The sequence below is a fragment of the Doryrhamphus excisus genome, linkage group LG22 (genome assembly GCF_037039965.1).
Source record: "Doryrhamphus excisus strain RoL-2023G ecotype Guam linkage group LG22, RoL_Dexc_Guam_v1.1, whole genome shotgun sequence".
NCBI classification, from domain to species: Eukaryota; Metazoa; Chordata; class Actinopteri; order Syngnathiformes; family Syngnathidae; genus Doryrhamphus; species Doryrhamphus excisus.
Window position 1 is genome coordinate 2,854,627 of NC_136378.1, and position 20,899 is coordinate 2,875,525.

Genomic DNA, 20,899 nt, shown 5'->3' on the forward strand with positions numbered 1-20,899 from the left:
TGTTGCGTTCCCGGTGGGAAGGCTGTGATTAAACTAAATTAAATTGTGTCGGGGTGCATAAAATGTTTCTACGCTGTGGCGTACGAATCGTAGAACACACACATGCACACACACACGCACACACACACACACAGGGGACGCTAGCCAAACTGGAATAGACGCTGCGGTTTCCAGGACTATATGTAGCTTAGTTGTTTGTTTTTGCTGCAAACGACCGTGATATCTAATATGTCTGCGTGTGTGTCAGTTGTTTTCTTTGCTGTCTCCAATGAAAAGCAGGGACTCGGACATTTCACACAGAATTCCAGCCGAAAAAACGTAGTATTACAACTTTTATTGAACACCAATGCTACTTGCCTATGCTTAACATTCCCGCGAGTAACCACTCGTAGTTGATTTTATCTGTAATGGTAGAAAACTGAAACTTAATGCTTGTTAAATGATTTATATAGATTGATAAAAGACAAGCTAATGTATTATCTTTATCATTATCATCACACATGTTGTCAGCCTCTCTCTTTCATTGTCGCTCTCTAAAAAAATCTTGTCATTTTTTTATTTTAAAGTTAAAGTATATGTACTCATTGGTTACGCAACCGCTAGACTTTTGGAAAGGCAATGCCTTGAGACCCCGAGACATTAAAGCGCAACTTTTATTGAACACCAATGCTACTTGCCTATGCTTAACATTCCCGCGAGTAACCACTCGTAGTTGATTTTATCTGTAATGGTAGAAAAATTTAACTTAATGCTTGTGAAATGATTTATATAGATTGAAAAAAGACAAGCTAATGTATTATCTTTATCGTTATCTTTATCATTATCATCACACATGTTGTCAGCCTCTCTCTTTCATTGTCACTCTTTGAAAAATCTTGTCATTTTTAATTTTAAAGTTAAAGCGCATGTGCTCATGGGCTCGAAATACCAAAATTAACTTATCTTAATTAAATAAATGCTTATTTCCAAATAATACGGCTGGTTAGCATAACATTAGCCTACCATAAAAGTCATTTGTTGCCGTCTTCCGGCTTCCTCCTGCGTCTCTTCAGTGTCTGGATTGAACAGCCTCATAATTCCATCATCACACATGTTGTCAGCCTCGCTCTTTCATTGTCATTCTTTGAAAAATCTTGTCATTTTAAATTTTAAAGTTAAAGCGCATGTGCTCATGGGCTCGAAATACCAAACTTAACTTATCTTAATTAAATAAATGCTTATTTTTCCAAATAATATGGCTGGTTAGCATAACAGTAGCCTACCAGAAAAGTCATTCGTCGCCGTCTTCCGGCTTCCTCTTGCGTCTCTTCAGTGTCTGGATTGAACAGCCTCATAATTCCATCATCACACATGTTGTCAGCCTCCCTGTGCCATTTTTGTCTTGTGCTGTTCCGAAGCATATGAGATACTATATTTAGAACGTGACCATAAATTATATATATATATATATATATATATAATATATTATATAAATTATATAACCTTTTGACAGTCAACTCAACTCAACCTGAGCCCCCCCCCCCCCCCCCCCCTTCCCGTTAACTCTACCTGACTCTGAATTTGATTGGGATTACTGTTTGGTAAAGCTTTTTCTTCATTTGTTTTCGGCTTTTGTCTATTTTCGGGTTGGCTTTCATGTCTTCCCGTATTTGAAATATGTAGCAGTGCGAGTGTTTTGCTATTTTGATGCACCATCAAAACATGCCATGAGCTTAATTAGGATTAGAGGAGTGAGCATGTTTTATTATCAATGCAGTAATAGAGTGACACATTTTACACCCGGTTAAATGAATCCAATTGTAAGCGCTTGGAATGCAAAGACAAATATAGATTTATTCAGAAAATATTCATGTTTTTTTTTCCACTTCTTTGCAAATGGACATGTCCTATTTTAATTTAATTCCTTTTCATTCATCATAAAGAAGCGTTTTTTTTTTGCAGTCGGATCAGTTCATAAGCATGTCAGGATGTAATTACAGCAATATGATAAAAAATTTCAAAACTTAAAACTATATTAGGAAAGCAGGAAGTGAACAAATATAACAGTTACTGATTGTAAAAGTACCAGATGGAGGGGTAGGATTTAATAAGCTTTGATTCTTCCTACTCCTTTTGGACATGTGGAACTCTGAACTGATTATGTGACAAAAATATAATACAAAATAATAAAAAAAAATTTTAAACTATATTAGGAAAGCAGGAAGTGAACAAATGTAACAGTTACTGATTGTAAAAGTACCAGATGGAGGGGTAGGATTTAATAAGCTTTGCTTCTTCCTACTCCTTTTGGACATGTGAAACTGTGAACTGATTATGTGATGCATTCAATTGTCATCTGATGCATGTTCAAATGAAATAAAACCATTACCATTACTATATTTTCATATCATATCTCATATAGTATTTTTTCAGGATAACATTTAACATAACATTGCCTTTTTACAAAATAAAAAAAACAAACTGGCTTTTGATTTTTCAGTTTTTCAGACGCCCCTTAACTCGCTAAAAGCCTTGCCTCAAATAACGCTGAGAATAATGATACCCGATGAAGCGCCAATGGATAAAGATAGTAAGGCAGCACAACGCCTTTGTTGCACACTCCAACCCAGCGACACGCCGTCCCATTTTTAGCCTAAATTTCCCCTTTTGCTTCCTTTCTTGCACACAAACACACATTCCTTTCCACGGAAGATTATAGTGTTGTGACGACACTTTCAGGACCTTGAGTATTCCTGTGGTTGGGTTAAATGCAGTGAAGTACAGAAATCCCTCTGTTGGTGGATGGCTCTCTGTGTCTAGGGTTAGACACCCGCCTTGGAAAACCTTGGAAAACTCTACTGGGCATTGAGTGTCATCAATATGAGGCCCAAGTATTATTATATGTACACTTGAACAGTCTTTTTTCTGTCCTGTCTAGCCTACATCCATTTGATGTTTTGTTGGCTGCACGGCGATCGAGTGATTAGCGCGCAGGCCTCACAGCTAGGAGACCAGGGTTCAATTCCACCACTCTGTGTGGAGTTTGCATGTTCTCCCCGTGCATGCGTGGGTTTTCTCCGGGTACTCCGGTTTCCTCCCACATTCCAAAAACATGCTAGGTTAATTAGCGACTCCAAATTGTCCATAGGTATGAATGTGAGTGTGAATGGTTGTTTGTCTATATGTGCCCTGTGATTGGCTGGCTGGCCACCAGTCCAGGGTGTAAACAGTCTCTTGCCCGAAGACAGCTGGGATAGGCTCCGGCACCCGTTGCAACCCTTGTGAGGAAAAGCGGTAGAAAATGAATGAATGAATGAGTTCTCCTCCTACTTTGTGTGGAAGTGGTAACTTTTTGGCTTCTTATTTTGGCTTTCCCCACCTTCGGCCATCTCTGTGTGGAGTTAGCATGTTCTCCCCGGGTACTCCGGTTCCCTCCCACATTCCAAAAACATGCTAGGTTAGTTGGCGACTCCAAATTGTCCATAGGTATGAATGTGAGTGTGAATGGTTGTTTGTCTATATGTGCCCTGTGATTGGCTGGCTGGCCACCAGTCCAGGGTGTACCCCGTCTCTTGCCCGAAGACAGCTGGGATAGGCTCCAGCACCCCAGCGACCCTTGTGAGGATAAGCGGTAGAAAATGAATGAATGAATGATGTTTTGTTGTTATGCAAATTTGGAGCCAGAGCAGGAGGGGATAGAAAAGAAAAAAAAAGAAAACACAGGTTTCATTGACTGTATATTGTATTGTCCCCTTATAAGATAATTAAGAAAACACTTTACATGTCATTTTCTGAGATAGTGTAAATCATGCGTCCATTATTGTAGTCCAGAGTTCTACACCAACAAGCTGTAACTTCTCGGCTATCAATTAGCTGCCCTGACGGTCCAAACAGATGAAAAAGGGGCATAAGGGGAACTAGGCCACAGGCACCCACTGAGCTCTTAGATAACATACTGTATATGTGTGTATATGTGTGTGTATATGTGTGTGTGTACCTTTCTTTATGTGTGTGCATTTCACCGGTTAAGTAAACACCCGAGGGTGGTCTCGAAGTGCATGGCGGCATATTGGCATCGCCAGGCAATAAGTAAAGGTACTATTGACCTGTGGGGGTCAAACTCCACCGGATTTCATAGTTCTTCACTCCATTAAAAGTATTGACAAAATCATGCAGTAAATCTGACTGTGAAGGAATAATATCAGAAAGAATCAAATGAGTTATGAGAGCATGTGTTCTATGAATGTTGGTATATTCATGATATTCATCTCCCTGTTCTAAGTGTGTGTTGGTATGAAGCAAAATGGCTGCATATGCATTCTATGGGATGTATTGCTTTTTTCATCATAAATCAATTTCTCGTCCAGATCCTTTTAGCTATTGTTTATGTCGGTCAGTACGTGATGAGAATGCAGCTGGTTTGAATATGAAATATTTATCTGATTTTTCATACCTGCATACCTGTTTTCTATGGTATATCCAGCTTCCTCCCATGCCCACAAACATGCTAATGTAGACTGGAAACCATTGGACTCAAGCTCATGGATAGAGAGGTGTAGGAAGATGACTAGAAACACTTTCATTCATTCATTTCATTCATCGCAGGGGGTGCTGGAGCCTATCCCAGCTGTCTTTAGGCAAGAGGCGAGGTCCAAGGGTAGGGAAAGACAAAATAAGAAGCCAAAAAGTTACCACTTCCACACAAAATAGGAGGAGAACTCATTCATTCATTCATTTTCTACCGCTTATCCTCACGAGGGTCGCAGGGGGTGCTGGAGCCTATCCCAGCTGTCTTCATGCGAGAAGCGGGGTACACCCTGGACTGGTGGCCAGCCAATCACAGGGCACATATAGACAAACAACCATTCACACTCACATTCATACCTATGGACAATTTGAAGTCGTTAATTAACCTAGCATGTTTTTGGAATGTGGGTGGAAACCGGAGTACCCGGAAAAAACCCACGCATGCACGGGGAGAACATGCAAACTCCACACTGAGATGGCCAAGGGTGGGGAAAGACAAAATAAGAAGCCAAAAAGTTACCACTTCCACACAAAATAGGAGGAGAACTCATTCATTCATTCATTTTCTATCACTTATCCTCACAAGGGTCGTTAATTAACTTAGCATGTTTTTGGAATGTGGGAGGAAACCGGAGTCCCCATGCGTGCACAGGGAGAACATGCAAACTCCACACAGAGGGTGGAATTGAACCCGGCTTTTTACGAGACATCCTCACAAAGTTACGCAACGTTTATCTGATGTGCCGCCATTGGGCCGTGATGCCTCGTCATGCAACCTCCCGAAGACACCGGCAACACCTGCCTTTGCGGCGTTAAGGCATGCTAATGCATGCAGACACATGGTGGCCTGCTGCTTGACCTTGCTAGGATGGCAGGAATCATTGGAGACGAGCCATGGTCGCTCTGCAGGACACACTATGGCATATGCTCGCTTGGTATAGCCCTGGACGAATGCAGCATGATCCAATTGAGGATTTAATGAGTACAGCAAAGTATAGCTTAAAGACGCAATGCTTAAAGACGCAAGACGCTACACATCTCATCCATCTAGATGTATTTCCTCGCTCACAATCTGTTTGCACATGCTCAGACAGCGGACATCGGAACACCCACCTCTCAGAAAAATATGCAAGCACGCGCCCCCCCCGCCCTGCCAAACACGGCTATAATAACCTCCACAAACACACACACACACGTCCATGTGTGTGTTTGTTTGTCTGGGGAAACGGGGTATTATTGTTTGTCGCTCCCTTGCTTCTTCAAAGTGCACTTTTCAAGGTGCAGGGCTTGGTATCGCCATGGCAACAGCTTAGCGACCAGGAGTGGTAGAAAGATGGAGGAGGGCCACGTAGGCACGCAGGGTGTATCGACTGAGAACATTGTGACATTTTCTTGAGCCGTGAGGGCGGGGACAAAGATGGCGGGCCTTTCTTCTCAAGGTGTGTGTGTATGTGTGTGTGTGTGTGTGTGTGGTGTTGTCGGTCCGTCGGTTCGTTTGAGTGTTTCATCTTCCAGGTGTGCTTGCTAAAATACGACCTTTCTGCACCCGGTTTTTATGCGTACGTTTGTTAGCTCAGATAGTACGGCCTCTGTGTACTTTTTCTCTGTCGACCACGCTTGTTAGGACATTTCAACTCTTATTACTTTCCTTCTTGTGTTTTACTCTTTAAACCAGGCCTTGATTTGAAAGTTTAATGTTAGTGCGGCCCCGCGCAAGTTTGATATGGATGCTGTATGGTATCATGTACCCAGAAAAAATTATTACGTTTGATTCATGTTCATGTTAAAGGTTAAATAACTGTTAATAGTTATCCTCCGTATCCCTATCCTCCCTAAAAAATACCATAAAGTTGAAATAATAAAGACTATTGTAATATTGTAAGAAACGAAGAAAGAATAATTTAATTTAATTTAATTTAATTTAATTTAATTTAATTTAATTTAATTTAATTTAATTTTATTTAATTTTATTTAATTTTATTTAATTTTATTTAATTTTATTTTATTTATATAATTATATATAATTATTATTATTTTCTGAAAAGCAGGTTGGGTATAAGAGTCTGAATTTTACTGTAATAAAGTCAAAGTATTATGAGAATAAGGACATATTGTTACCAGAAATATTTATATAAAAAATGACAAGAAATATGGATTAGAAGAAAGCTGAAATATTTCTAAAAATAAAATAACAGAAAACAAGCAAAAGTTCATACTTTGTAACAGGTACAAAAATCAGATGCAGACTTTATTTTTATTTTTATTTTTATTTTTATTTTTATTTTTATTTTTATTTTTATTTTTATTTTTATTTTTATTTTTATTTTTATTTTTATTTTTATTTTTAGTTTTAGTTTTAGTTTTAGTTTTAGTTTTATTTTATCTCCAAGTGCCCCCCCCCCTCCCCCTTCTGTGGTAAAGGTTTGGACACACCTGCTTTAATTGGACCCTTGGAAGCCATTCAAAATGGACGCAGTACTTCAGTCAGCCACACGGGGCGCTGTTGACTTCTTTCACACAGGATGTTGAAAGTTTCCACACTTTGCAGCATTTTTGGGTGGGACGAGTGGAAACAAAAGTAGCGATTGAAAAACACGCATGATTTGATACGCAACAAAGTAGCTTAAGTGTCTTTGGGCCAACACACCTGTATATGTGTATGTGGAGTGGAGTGGAGGGGGGGAGAGGACGAGTGTTGTGGGAGTGGAAGAGAGCGAGAGCGAGAGAGAGAGAGCGAGAGAGAGAGAGAGAGAGACTTCCACAGAGAGGAGGAGGAGAGAAAGAGAGAGAGAGAGAGACGGGAGGAGAGCTCCTCTCTCCCGGTGCACTTGGCAGTCTTGTTGCGGGCTGCTGTCGTGGCGTGGCTGTTCGTGTGCCAGGCCGGGGGGGAACTTCACCACACTGGAGCCCGGAGTCCCACTCTCTCACCTGCGCAGTTCGGAGCTGCCATGGGTCTCTCGCGTGGATTTACTGTCCTAATCATTCTACCGGCCTTTCTGCTGCACACCAGCGGCCTTTACATCGCCAGTAGCGTTGGTACGTACGGTTGGTAGCGGCGGCGGTGAGGCATGCAGCGGCGTGGTGGTGGTGGAGCGTGGTGGAGCGTGGTGGAGCGTGGTGGAGCGTGGTGGAGCGTGGTGGAGCGTGGTGGAGCGTGGTGGAGCGTGGTGGAGCGTGGTGGAGCGTGGCCGGTGTTTATGTTCTTCTCTGTTCTCCGTCCTATCGGCTCGTCTCTTGTCAGCACGCCCGGGGAACTCCGCTCCAAAGTGGGGGAAGCTTGTGTGATTTTTGCGGCATGCTATGTTTGTGCAAACAACTTCTGTCCTGCTTGCGGAGACTTTCCTGAGGTCCCGGTTGCAAGGGAGGGGTGTCGGGTGTGTGGGTGCCCCCCCCCTCCCCCTTTTTTCTTCCCAGGTGGGAAGAGTCACTAATGTCACTATTATCAAATTATTGTTTAACACCAGAGTGGAAATATTAATATTATTGTTGTTGTTGTTGTTGTCACCCTGAAAACTTTTTTTTTATATAAATAATTAATAATGATGATTGACAGGTCAACTTAAAATGCTGTATGTATGTCAGGCATCCCCCAAAACTTGCATGTCACTGTCACGTGATGAAAATGGTCATATTAATGATGATTATAATGATGGTGATAATAATAATAATATAATGGTAATAATGATAAAGATTATAATAATGATAATAACAATAATAATATTACAATAGGCATTTATAAGCTTTTGCTTCTGCCTACTCCTTTTGGGCTTGTGATCAGATAGTTGAATACAAATGTAAATAATGGAAAGTTATATTTTGATTTTGATTGATGTAAGAAATGCACTGTAATGTTTCATATATTACCCCCCCCCCCATTCCAATACGTGTACCCAAAGAGGAATCAGTAAGGACTTGCATTTGACAGATTTTGCTTTATTTCTGTTTCATTTCCTGTCTGTGAAGCTTTTAGAAGATATTTTCTCAGCTCCAGCAGCCTGACAGCGAGGAGAAAAAAAAAAAAAAAAAAAAAAGAGTGAGAGAGCCGCAGTTAGCACCTTGATCTAGCACCGGCATCCCTGTTGATGGTGGAAGGGCGCGGAAGGTGTCGGGAGCGCAGTGCGCTCTGCTGAGGCTGCCGTTTCCTAACATGGAACCCGGTTCCCTGAAGGGGTCGTCGTCTCAGGGTTCATGGGTGGGGTCCGGTTTCTTTTATTCCGTTTGTTTATTATTTTTCACTACGTGACACTTCCTGGAAGGAGGAACACATTCCTTGGCATGCTTGACTTATTTTTATTTTTCCTGACATTTTTCCTCCCATTCCTATCATCCTTCACTTTTCCTGATGAACCTGTCTCGTTTCTGCCCGCAGACTCCCTGCAGCACGTCCTGGGGGAGTATGGACTGGTGAGGCCTGTGAGTGTGGATGCAGAGGGCCGCTTCCTGTCGCACGCCGTCTCGGCAGGCCGTATGACAGGAGGGCAGCCCCGTAGGCGCCAGAAGAGGGAGGTAGGAAAAGGCAATGAAGAGTGGGAAGGACCGAGAGGAGACGACAACGACGACAACGACGAGCGGCGGGAAAGGCTCTACTACAATGTCACCGTCTTCGGCCGGGAATTCCACCTGCGTCTGCGCCACAACGCCAGGCTGGTGGCCCCCGGAGCCAAGATCGAGTGGCGTGACGACGACGATAACGCCCGCCACTTTGAAACACTGCGAGATGAATGCTTGTACGTGGGCGACATCACTGACACGCCTGGAGCCACTGTGGCCATCAGCAACTGTGACGGCCTGGTGAGTGGACTTCCTTTGTTTCTGCTATTGGTTATGGTTATGGTTATGGTTATTATTTCATTTGAACATGCATCAGATTACAATTGAATGCATCACATAATCAGTTCACAGTTCCACATGTCCAAAAGGAGTAGGAAGAAGCAAAGCTTATTAAATCCTACCCCTCCATCTGGTACTTTTACAATCAGTAACTGTTACATTTGTTCACTTCCTGCTTTCCTAATATAGTTTCATTTAAAATTTTATTTTTTAAAAATTTAAATTTTTATTTTTTTTTATATTTTAAATATTTAATTGTTTTTTTTTATTTTTTTATTTTATTTTTGTCACGTACCGAAGTACAAGGTGATATGACCATCCAATGACATAATGGGTACCATAGTAAGTGTCAATATAGTGATATATATAGCACATCATGACTGGTTCAAGACCAGTTCGAGATCAGTTCACAGTTCCAAATGTCCAAAAGGAGTAGGAAGAAGCAAAGCTTATTAAATCCTACCCCTCCATCTGGTACTTTTACAATCAGTAACTGTTACATTTGTTCACTTCCTGCTTTCCCAATATAGTTTCATTTAAAATTTTTATATATTTTTAAATTTTTTATTTTTTAAATTAAAAAAAAATTAAATAATTATTTTATTTTATTTTATTTTATTTTATTTTATTTTATTTTATTTTATTTTATTTTATTTTATTTTATTTTATTTTATTTTATTTTATTTTATTTTATTTTTATGACATAATGGGTACCGTAGTAAGTGTCAATATAGTGATATATTTAGCACATCATGACTGGTTCAAGACTCAGTAACTGTTACATTTGTTCACTTGCTGCTTTCCTAATATAGTTTCATTTAAAAATTTTATATTTTTAAATTTTTTTTATTTTTTTTAATTTTTTTTAATTTTTTTAAATAATTTTTTATTTTATTTTATTTTTATGACATAATGGGTACCATAGTAAGTGTCAATATAGTGATATATATAGCACATCATGACTGGTTCAAGACTCTTCATCCTTGTATTTAGCAAACATCAACTGCTTGTATTGTTTCTTGAATTGGCTCATCGTTGTGCATTGTTTGACTTCCTTAATCAATCCATTCCATAGTTTGATTCCACATACTGAAATGCTATGGCTTTTTAACGTAGTCCTAGCATAGAAGTGTTTCAAATGTACTTCTTCCCTGAGATCATAGCTATTGATGCTATAATGCTGTGTTAGTGCAACATGGCGTGTGTATTTGGAAGAATAGCAATATTTGTAGTTGACCTTGAAGTGTCATTCTGCTTCTCTACAAACATGATGTTTCCGATAACAAAACAACCAATCAATAACAAAAAACAATAAGTTTCAAAGGTCCCACAGTAGTGTTTTGGAAGTATGTTGCCCAAAATGTAGCCCCCATGCTGGACTTTAGCATAAACCCGACTGGCAACATGGCGTTTTATGTGTGAATGAGGTTTGTTTGTTTACGTCTCCAACATTGTGTGGCTCCTAGAATCTCTATTATACGCTTTATCCACTTGTATGCTGTATCTCTGCACCAACGCAACAGATGCAGCTCACTGACACATTTTAAGACGTGTAGAAAAGCCTTTTTGGGTGCATGACCATGACGGTCTCATCTAGCTGCTGGAGGGTCAGAGGCCACAACGTCACAATCAACCGTTTGAGGGCCTCTCCTCAAAAGTGGAGCAACAAATTGAGGGAAATGATGCATTTGTGTTCATGTATGGTGCTTATGAACAGACTAGGGATTCATGACTTTTAGAGCATCATTAAAAAGTCCATTTCCCATAACAGGGGGACCGTTTCACTGCAGCCTTGTTGACACTGCCAAGCCCAGATCCATTTTTGTCATTTGGATTTGGGCGGTGTGAAGAAGTTGAACTGCAGAATGATGGCACAAATGGCACGCAGGCTCTTGCTGGACAGATGGGAGTCATGGCAAATGTATGGGACAGTTACCCCGGCAACCGGAGTGCACAACTTACTTGACAAGTACCGTGCAATGAGTGATTACTGTATTTTCTGGACAATAAGTCACTCCAGAGTATAAGTCGCACAAGGCCAAAAATGCATACTTGCGTAGAAAGAAACATATATAAGCCGCACAATGCCAAAAATTGCATAATTAGGTAGAAAGAAACATAATAAGTCGCACTGGAGTATAAGTCGCACAAGGCCAAAAATGTATAATTAAGTAGAAAGAAATCTACATAAGTCATACAAGGCCAAAAATGCATAATTATGTAGAAAAAAACATACATAAGTCGCTCCGGAGTATAAGTCGCACAAGGCCAAAAATGTATAATTAGGTAGGAAAAATATACATAAGATGCACAAGGCCAAAAGTGCATAATTAGCTAGAAAGAAACATAATAAGTCGCACTGGAGTATAAGTCGCACAAGGCCAAAAATGCACAATTAGGTAGAAAAAAAACAAACATACATAAGTCGCACTGGAGTATTAAGTCGCACAAGGCCAAAAATGCATAATTAGGTAGAAAAAAAACATACATAAGTCACACTGGAGTATAAGTCCCACAAGGCCAAAAATGCATAATTCAGTAGAAAAAACATACATAAGTCGCACAAGGCCAAAAATGCATAATTAGGTAGAAAAAAACATACATAAGTCGCACTGGAGTATAAGTCGAACAAGGCCAAAAATGCAAAATTAGGTAGAAAAAAACATACATAAGTCGCTCCGGAGTATAAGTCGCACAAGGCCAAAAATGCATAATTAGGTGGAAAGAAACATACATAAGTCGCACTGGAGTATAAGTTGCACAGGGCCAAGAATGCATAATTAGGTAGAAAAAAACATATATAAGTCGCACTGGAGTATAAGTCGCACAAGGCCAAAAATGCACAATTAGGTAGAAAAAAAACAAACATACATAAGTCGCACTGGAGTATTAAGTCGCACAAGGCCAAAAATGCATAATTAGGTAGAAAAAAAACATACATAAGTCACACTGGAGTATAAGTCCCACAAGGCCAAAAATGCATAATTCAGTAGAAAAAACATACATAAGTCGCACAAGGCCAAAAATGCATAATTAGGTAGAAAAAAACATACATAAGTCGCACTGGAGTATAAGTCGAACAAGGCCAAAAATGCAAAATTAGGTAGAAAAAAACATACATAAGTCGCTCCGGAGTATAAGTCGCACAAGGCCAAAAATGCATAATTAGGTGGAAAGAAACATACATAAGTCGCACTGGAGTATAAGTTGCACAGGGCCAAGAATGCATAATTAGGTAGAAAAAAACATATATAAGTCGCACTGGAGTATAAGTTGCACAAGGCAAAAAATGCATAATTCGGTAGAAAAAAAAACATACATAAGTCACACTGGAGTATAAGTCGCACAAGGCCAAAAATGCATACTTACGTAGAAAGAAACATATATAAGTCGCACAATGCCAAAAATTGCATAATTAGGTAGAAAGAAACATACATAAGTCGCTCTGGAGTATAAGTTACACAAGGCCAAAAATGCATAATTAGGTAAAAAAAACCCCATACATAAGTCGCTCTGGAGTATAAGTCGCAGGAACAGCCAACCTATGAAAAAAAGTGCCACTTATAGTCCAGGAAAGACGTTATATATCTATGAGTACAACTTCCATGAAGAATAATCAATGAAGAACGCCTTGATTGTGTCCTTCTCAACACAACCTGCAAGGTGACGATACCCAGGTTTGATTGACGCTGTCAGAGAGGCGTCTCTTCAGAAACATGTTTGGTGTTGCAGCTGCAGCCATTGAAAGATGAAAGAAGCGCCACGTCACGTGTTGAGTAAATACGAGATGGCGAGGAGGAGATCCCCTCAGCAGGAGATTGCTCATTAGTCAGCCAGACCGGCCCACCACTAGAGCTGAGCAAAGGCAACCGGATCCGTTTAGGAGTGAGGACGCTGGGGAGGGAGGGAGGGAGGGAGGGAGGGAAGGAGGGAGCGTTCGGGAGAGCAGGCAGGGCGCCAGGACAACGCAGACCCGACATGCCCATTCAGCATGACACCGGCCACCGGCAGCTCATCGCCGCGGCTTGCAGAGGAAAGGCTCCTGTCAAAGTACGCTAGGATCGGGATAACGGATGAGCTTGTCAGGCAGATGACTGCCCCGCTTTGGCAAGGCGGATGTTTAACCCTCGTCTTGTGTTAGGGTCGGCACCGACCCGTTTTACATTTTAATGCATAAAAAGAATCACATTATTATTATTATTATTATAATAATATGACTATAAAGCAATAGTTTGAGCCACAACTGTCTATATGTGCCCTGTGATTGGCTGGACACCAGTCCAGGGTGTACCCCGCCTCTCGCCCGAAGACAGCTGGGATAGGCTCCAGCACCCCGCCGCAACCCTTGTGAGGATAAACGGTAGAAAATGAACAAATGAATGAGTTCTCCTCCTATTTTGTGTGGAAGTGGTAACTTTTTTTTTCATCTCTGTGTGGAGTTTGCATGTTCTCCCTGGGTACTCCGGTTTCCTCCCACATTCCAAAAACATGCTAGGTTAATTAGCGACTCCAAATTGTCCATAGGTATGAATGTGAGTGTGAATGGTTGTTTGTCTATATGTGCCCTGTGATTGGCTGGCCACCAATCCAGAGTGTACCCCACCTCTCGCCTAAAGACAGCTGGGATAGGCTCCAGCACCCCCGTGACTCTAGAAAATGAATGAATGAATGAGTTCTCCTCCTATTTTGTGTGGAAGTGGTAACTTTTTGGCTTCTTATTTTGTCTTTCCCCACCCTCGGCCATCTCTGTGTGGAGTTTGCATGTTCTCCCTGGGTACTAGGTATGAATGTGAGTGTGAATGGTTGTTTGTCTATATGTGCCCTGTGATTGGCTGGCCACCAGTCCAGGGTGTACTTCGCCTCTAGCTCGAAGACAACTGGGATAGGCCCCAGCACCCCCGTGCGACCCTTGTGAGGATAAGCGGTAGAAAATTAATGAATGGGTTCTCCTCCTATTTGGTGTGGAGGTGGTAACTTTTTGGCTTCTTGTTTTGTCTTTCCCCACCCTTGGACCTCGCCTCTCGCCTGAAGACAGCTGGGATAGGCTCCATCACTCCCCGCAACCCTTGTGAGGATAAACGGTAGAAAATGAATGAATAAATGAGTTCTCCTCCTCTTTTGTGTGGAAGTGGTAACTTTTTGGCTTCTTATTTTGTCTTTGAATGAGTGTGAATGGTTGTTTGTCTATATGTGCCCTGTGATTGGCCACTGTATTGTTAGGGTGGGTTTGGACCCGGTTATAATAATATGACTATAAGTCAATATTTTGAGCCCCAACTGAAATCATAAGCGTACAATTAGCCAACACAATGACAACCAGCTCCTCTTCTCATCATGTTAGTGTATTTTATAGCTGATTTAATATAATAATGGGTCAAAACCGACCCGTTAACATAAGACACGATACCAGAAATCGAACACAAGAGGAAGGTTAAAGCACACTTTGCTCCGTCATGGCCCGTGTAGTAATATCATATCGTCAGCTTGGGCGTCTTAAAAGCTTTGACTGCACTTAAGACTGTAATAAAAGAATATATGATCACACTTAATAATAAATAGCTGCAGATAAGATTTTAAGTGTGGAGGACTTATCCCTTCAAGCCACGGTATTAAATTACCGGACTTTACAACTTTAATATGATTTTGTTGCTGTTATTTTTAAGAATATTTTACACAGAATGACCCCCACGGGGCTGCCCACTGAATGTTTGAGTCCCCCGAGGAACTCATGTCGTCTGCCATTAGTACTTCCATCCTCTGCAGGCATGCAAAGAAGCACTGCCAAGCCGTGACATGCATATCTTTTGCTTTTTAAAGCCGGTGGAGCCACACGGTCATGATCTGACCAGATGTGCCCCCCCCCCGCCGCCTCACCCTCAGCCTCACCCTCAGCGTGTCTGACTCTGTGCTTGTTCTCCAAAAGTTGGAGACGAGGGGGGGCAGAGAAGGGCGCGCAGGGAGGCTTTGTGGATGGACAAGTGACCTCTTGGAGGGAATTGGATTCATGTGCCGTGAGGCTGTGATCAGATGGTTAGCTTTTTCAGATGGATGAGAGGCACTTTGCAGCTTTGGAAATGGGAGATGTGGTCTCTCTCTCTCTCTCTCTCTCTCTCTCTCTCTCTCTCTCTCTCTCTCTCTCTGTGTGTGTGTATTTTAGTTCTTTTGCTGTGGGGGATTGAAATTAAACAGTGGCTTGTGTGTAAACGCAGAAATTGGGTATACATCCACTGGAGAAAATAGAAAACATACGTTGCGGCCACATGAAATGTGTACATGTTTTTTGGGCTGTAAGAAGTGTGCTATCTTTAAGTTTTGGGCTGTAAGAAATGTGCTATCTTTAAGTTTTGCGATGTTACAAATGTGCCATCTTTAAGTTTTGGGCTGTAAGAAATGTGCTATCTTTAAGTTTTGCGCTGTTAGAAATGTGCAAGCTTTAAGTTTTGGGCTGTAAGAAATGAGCTATCTTTAAATTTAGTGCTGGTAAAAATGTGCTATCTTTGAGTTTGGGCTGTAAGAAATGTGCTATCTTTGAGTTTGGGCTGTAAGAAATGTGCTATCCTTAAGTTTTGGGCTGTAAGAAATGTGCTATCTTTAAGTTTTGGGCTGTAAGAAATGTGCTATCCTTAAGTTTTGGGCTGTAAGAAATGTGCTATCTTTAAGTTTTGCGCTGTTAGAAATGTGCTGTCTTTAAGTTTTGGGCTGTAAGAAATGTGCTAGCTAAGTTTGGGCTGTAAGAAATGTGCTATCTTTAAGTTTTACACTGTTAGAAATGTGCTATCTTTAAGTTTTGCGCTGTAGAAATGTGCCATTTTTAAGTTTTGGGCTGTAAGAAGTGTGCTATCTTTAAGTTTTGGGCTGTAAGAAATGTGCTATCTTGACGTTTTGGGCTGTTAGAAATGTGCTATCTTTAAGTTTTGGGCTGTAAGAAATGTGCTATCTTTGAGTTTTGCGCTGTTAGAAATGTGCTATCTTTGAGTTTGGGCTGTAAGAAATGTGCTATCTTTGAGTTTGGGCTGTAAGAAATGTGTTATCTTTAAGTTTTGGACTGTAAGAAATGTGCTATCTTTAAGTTTTGGGCTGTAAGAAATGTGCTATCTTTAAGTTTTGTGCTGTAAGAAATGTGCTATCTTTAAGTGTTGCGCTTCTGACAAGTGGCATAGAATGGATGGATGTGTGATTGATTCATGAATTTGTTATCATCCCAGGCCGAGTAGTGCAAGATAAATCTTGTCATGGTTTTCTTGTGTCATGAGATCTTATAACAAAACATAAACCTTGAAAGGCTCCCGTAGCGTCCTTAGCAATTAGGTAATTACTGACTTGTGACAAATGCTCAGGCCGCCACAGGTTAGCGTGGGAACACAGGGTCGTATAGCTGGAGCCGAGCAGCGTCGAGGCAGGCCTCAAATGAGATCCAGCTGGGTAAAGGAGGGGTCCTGACGTATCAGAGGAAGCGTTGTACCTGTCATTGGACAGACACTCCAGGTGGAAGCACACCTGGATGACCCAGGCTGTGTTTACCACTGTGATGGACACCTTCAAGAACACATGTCCAAAAAACGACGGTGTATGGTAATGGTAATGGTTTAATTTCATTTGAACATGCGTCAGATTACAATTGAATGCATCACATAATCAGTTCACAGTTCCACATGTCCAAAAGGAGTAGGAAGAAGCAAAGCTTATTAAATCCTACCCCTCCATCTGGTACTTTTACAATCAGTAACTGTTACATTTGTTTACTTCCTGCTTTCCTAATATAGTTTAAGGTTTTTTTTTGGTTTTTTTTGTGATTTTTTCATTTTTTGTCCCGCACCAAAATACGAGGTGATATGACCATACAAGAACTCACAAAAATATTACAAAAAATGGTAGAATTTTATGAATTAAAAAAAAAAAATTAATTATTTTTTATTTTTATTTTATTTTTGTCACATAATCAGTTCACAGTTCCACATGTCCAAAAGGAGTAGGAAGAAGCAAAGCTTGTTAAATCCTACCCCTCCATCTGGTACTTTTACAATCAGTAACTGTTACATTTGTTCACTTCCTGCTTTCCTAATATAGTTTCTTTTTTTATTTATTTGTTTATTAATTTTAATTTTAATTTTAATTTTAATTTTAATTTTAATTTTAATTTTAATTTTAATTTTAATTTTAATTTTAATTTTAATTTTAATTTTAATTTTAATTTTAATTTTAATTTTAATTGATTTTTTAAAAAATCTGGTAAGCGAACACTTAAGTACTGTTTATTACGCACAGTTAACACAGACACACACGCTGCAAACAGAGGGTTTAATGGCGCGCGCGTGAGTGTTGACAGAGGCTGATGCCAATCATAATAATGACACAAGAATACACTCCATGACGGCGACACGGACTCTTAGGCCAGCCGGGCCAGCCGGGAATACGCTCAGTCATTACCTCCGCATTAGGAGTCAATAGACAAGGCAGCCCCCGAGCCGAGTCATCCATCCATCCATCCATCCATCGCTCCATGCGGCCAGCTCGCCCGGCGGTTAAGCCTGGTCAAGCGTGGCAGCTCGCCGGGCCCTACAGTGTGTTATTCCACCCCGGGTCACACGATAAGCAGCTCTCAACTGTAATCAGCTCAAATTGAAATGATGACATCAATTACAGCACAGCGCACAGCTGTTATTGACCCCGGGACCCGGGACCTCGCTCAATGCGTATAGTCAGTCGTGTATGGAAACGAAACGGAACCGAGGGGCATAGGAGTACCTGAACGTGTTCGCCGCCAGAGAGCGATTAGCGTTCTCGGTGTCTGATTGCAGGTTCCAACCCCCCCCTCCTGCAGTGTAGCTCACTCAAACACACAATTATTCAATCCGGAGCTATTATCCGACAGTCGGAGAGACACGGGAAGAGCGGGATGAGAGTTGAAGAGTTGGCTCATTCCGAGGAGAGCGAAGAAAGGAGTGCTTTTTTTTTTTTTTTTTTTTTTTTTTTTTACCAGAGCTGTGATTACTGCCGCTCACTCGGTGCACTTAACCAACCCCCTCGCCTCGCTTTCCTCATTGACGGAATGATGGCTCAGATTGTGTGAGTGCTGGAAATAACAGGTTTCACTTGAGAAAATAGAGCAGCGGAACCCCAATGATTATAGGGGAATACCGCACGTAATTTTAGAAGGATGCTGGAAAAAAAGCCCGGCAAATCGGAATAGAACCCAGGTATGGATTTGTAGTAGAGTCAGTTAGCATGCAGGCCGTGGGGGCCATGCAGGAAGCTGATCGATGCTGGCCCACATCAGCACTTCTCTTGCTAATTGAGCCTGGAAAAAGCAGGATCTCGTGAACATTCTGTCGGTGATCCGGTGCCTGCTTGCTTGTGGTCCGGTTTTAACGTATCCCAAAAGCTTTGGCTAGTTTGGGATATTTGAAAATGTTTTGTAAGTGGAGATACACAACATTGTTTATTGTTTATTGTTTGTTACAGATCCACATAAGTCCACACTGTAGTGAAGACTATTCTAAAAAAAAGTTACCACTTCCACACAAAATAGGAGGAGAACTCATTCATTCATTTTCTACCACTTATCTTCATGAGGGGTGCTGGAGCCTATCCCAGCTGTCTTCGGGTGAGAGGCAGGGTACACCCTGGACTGGTGGCCAGCCAATCACAGGGCACATATAGACAAACAACCATTCACACTCACATTCATACCTATGGACAATTTGGAGTCGCTAATTAACCTAGCATGTTTTTGGAATGTGGGAGGAAACTGGAGTACCCGGAAAAAAAAACATGCATGCACTGGGATAACATGCAAACTCCACACAGAGATGGCCGAGTTTGGGGAAAGACAAAATAAGAAGCCAAAAAGTTACCACTTCCACACAAAATAGGAGGAGAACTCATTCATTCATTCATTTTCTATCGCTTTTCCTCACGAGGGGTTGCGGGGGGTGCTGGAGCCTATCACAGCTGTCTTCAGGCAAGAGGCGGGGTACACCCTGGACTGGTGGCCAGCCAATCACAGGGCACATATAGACAAACAACCATTCACACTCACATTCATACCTATGGACAATTTGGAGTCGCTAATTAACCTAGCATGTTTTTGGAATGTGGGAGGAAACCGGAGTACCCGGAAAAAAAACCATGCATGCACCAGGATAACATGCAAACTCCACACAGAGATGGCCGAGTTTGGGGAAAGACAAAATAAGAAGCCAAAAAGTTACCACTTCCACACAAAATAGGAGGAGAACTCATTCATTCATTCATTTTCTACCGCTTATCTTCATGAGGGGTTGCAGGGGGTGCTGGAGCCTATCACAGCTGTCTTCAGGCAAGAGGCGGGGTCCACCCTGGACTGGTCGCCAGCCAGCCAATCACAGGGCACATATAGACAAACAACCATTCACACTCACATTCATACCTATGGACAATTTGGAGTCGCTAATTAACCTAGCATGTTTTTGGAATGTGGAAACCGGAGTACCCGGAAAATCGGCCAGTCATTTTTACTGCATAAGTACATATGCTTGAAAACAATACACTCAGAAAACAAACTAATGAGTTTTATGTGGAATCGCTTGCATGTTCCTTAATGGAGCGAGGGCCTGGGAAAAAAAAAAAGAATGCGGTTCATATTCACACCTCCTCACAGAACCTCACACTTTCCTCATGTTACTAAGGCTGCCTGCAATAGAGAAATAATCACATTTTCTCTTCCACTGTAATATGTTTGGGTTTTTTATGCCAGTGCACAAGGAGCCTGGGAATTGTTAGTGTACCAGAATATGTAATATATTATATAATGTATTGTAATAACTGGCTCTGTGGGGGTTGGAGTGAAACAGCAGAAACAAAGAAATGCATCTGTGGCTCTTTGATGATGGTGACTGATGGTCTGCCAGTATGTATGTACAGGAACTTGGACTATTGCGTCATCTGTGTAATGAAGATGATATCGATTCGGGGATGGGAGTAGTGATTGTAGTGATGAGTTTACTGATAATCAGTTGAGGAACTCTTGATTGAGTTTGGGCTGGACGGGCAAATTTTTTTTTTTTTGCAGAACCTGGCAACCCAAGTGTAGGATTTCTGAATACTGATGAATTATTTAATTATTTTAATTATTTTTGATCTGTATCCCAGATCAAAAATGCATCCGTGTTAACTCGTATTGTCTTCGGCGTCCTTGAACAGATCCGTGCGGCTACTTTTGTCGCCAACCTTGACCTCTGCTCTCAAGAGAGCGAGGCGATCCGTCATGAATCGGTAGCAAGCTGCTTGTTGTCAGCCTTTGCATATGTTTTTGGTTTAGTTTAAGGCTAACAGAGGAACAAAACAAAGGAGCAACAGATTAAAAAAAAAACACCAAATACTCCACTGTGAGACTTCACACCTCCTTTGCGTTATGATAAGTGAATGACCATTGCCAGGACTGTGCTGATCAGTTGATACTGATACCGATCATCCAGGACTGAAATCAGGTGATACTGATACGATCATCCAGGACTAAAATGAGTTGATACTGATCCCGGACTGAAATCAGTTTTTATGGATACCGATCATCCAGGACTGAAAT

At 41.3% G+C, this 20,899-nt stretch overlaps 1 protein-coding gene and 1 long non-coding RNA gene across 3 annotated transcripts in view; one reads left to right on the forward strand and one right to left on the reverse strand.

Annotated features, from left to right (window-relative positions):
* Positions 1–7,108, reverse strand: part of LOC144894636 (uncharacterized) — a 23,796-nt gene extending 16,688 nt beyond the window's left edge. Inside the window, exon 1 of the long non-coding RNA XR_013625287.1 lies at positions 6,940–7,108. This is a non-coding gene — a long non-coding RNA (uncharacterized LOC144894636). The remainder of the gene's footprint in view (positions 1–6,939) is intronic.
* Positions 7,109–7,285: 177 nt separating this feature from the next.
* The window catches only part of LOC131110214 (A disintegrin and metalloproteinase with thrombospondin motifs 2), a 122,541-nt gene continuing 108,927 nt past the window's right edge, over positions 7,286–20,899 (forward strand). The window contains exons 1-2 of one of the 2 annotated variants that reach the window (XM_058063074.2): positions 7,286–7,542; positions 8,876–9,297. In XM_058063074.2, coding sequence (XP_057919057.2) covers positions 7,455–7,542; positions 8,876–9,297 — 510 coding nt within the window. In that variant the 5' untranslated portion in view covers positions 7,286–7,454. The remainder of the gene's footprint in view (positions 7,543–8,875; positions 9,298–20,899) is intronic. The other variant, XM_058063075.2, reaches the window with a different exon arrangement.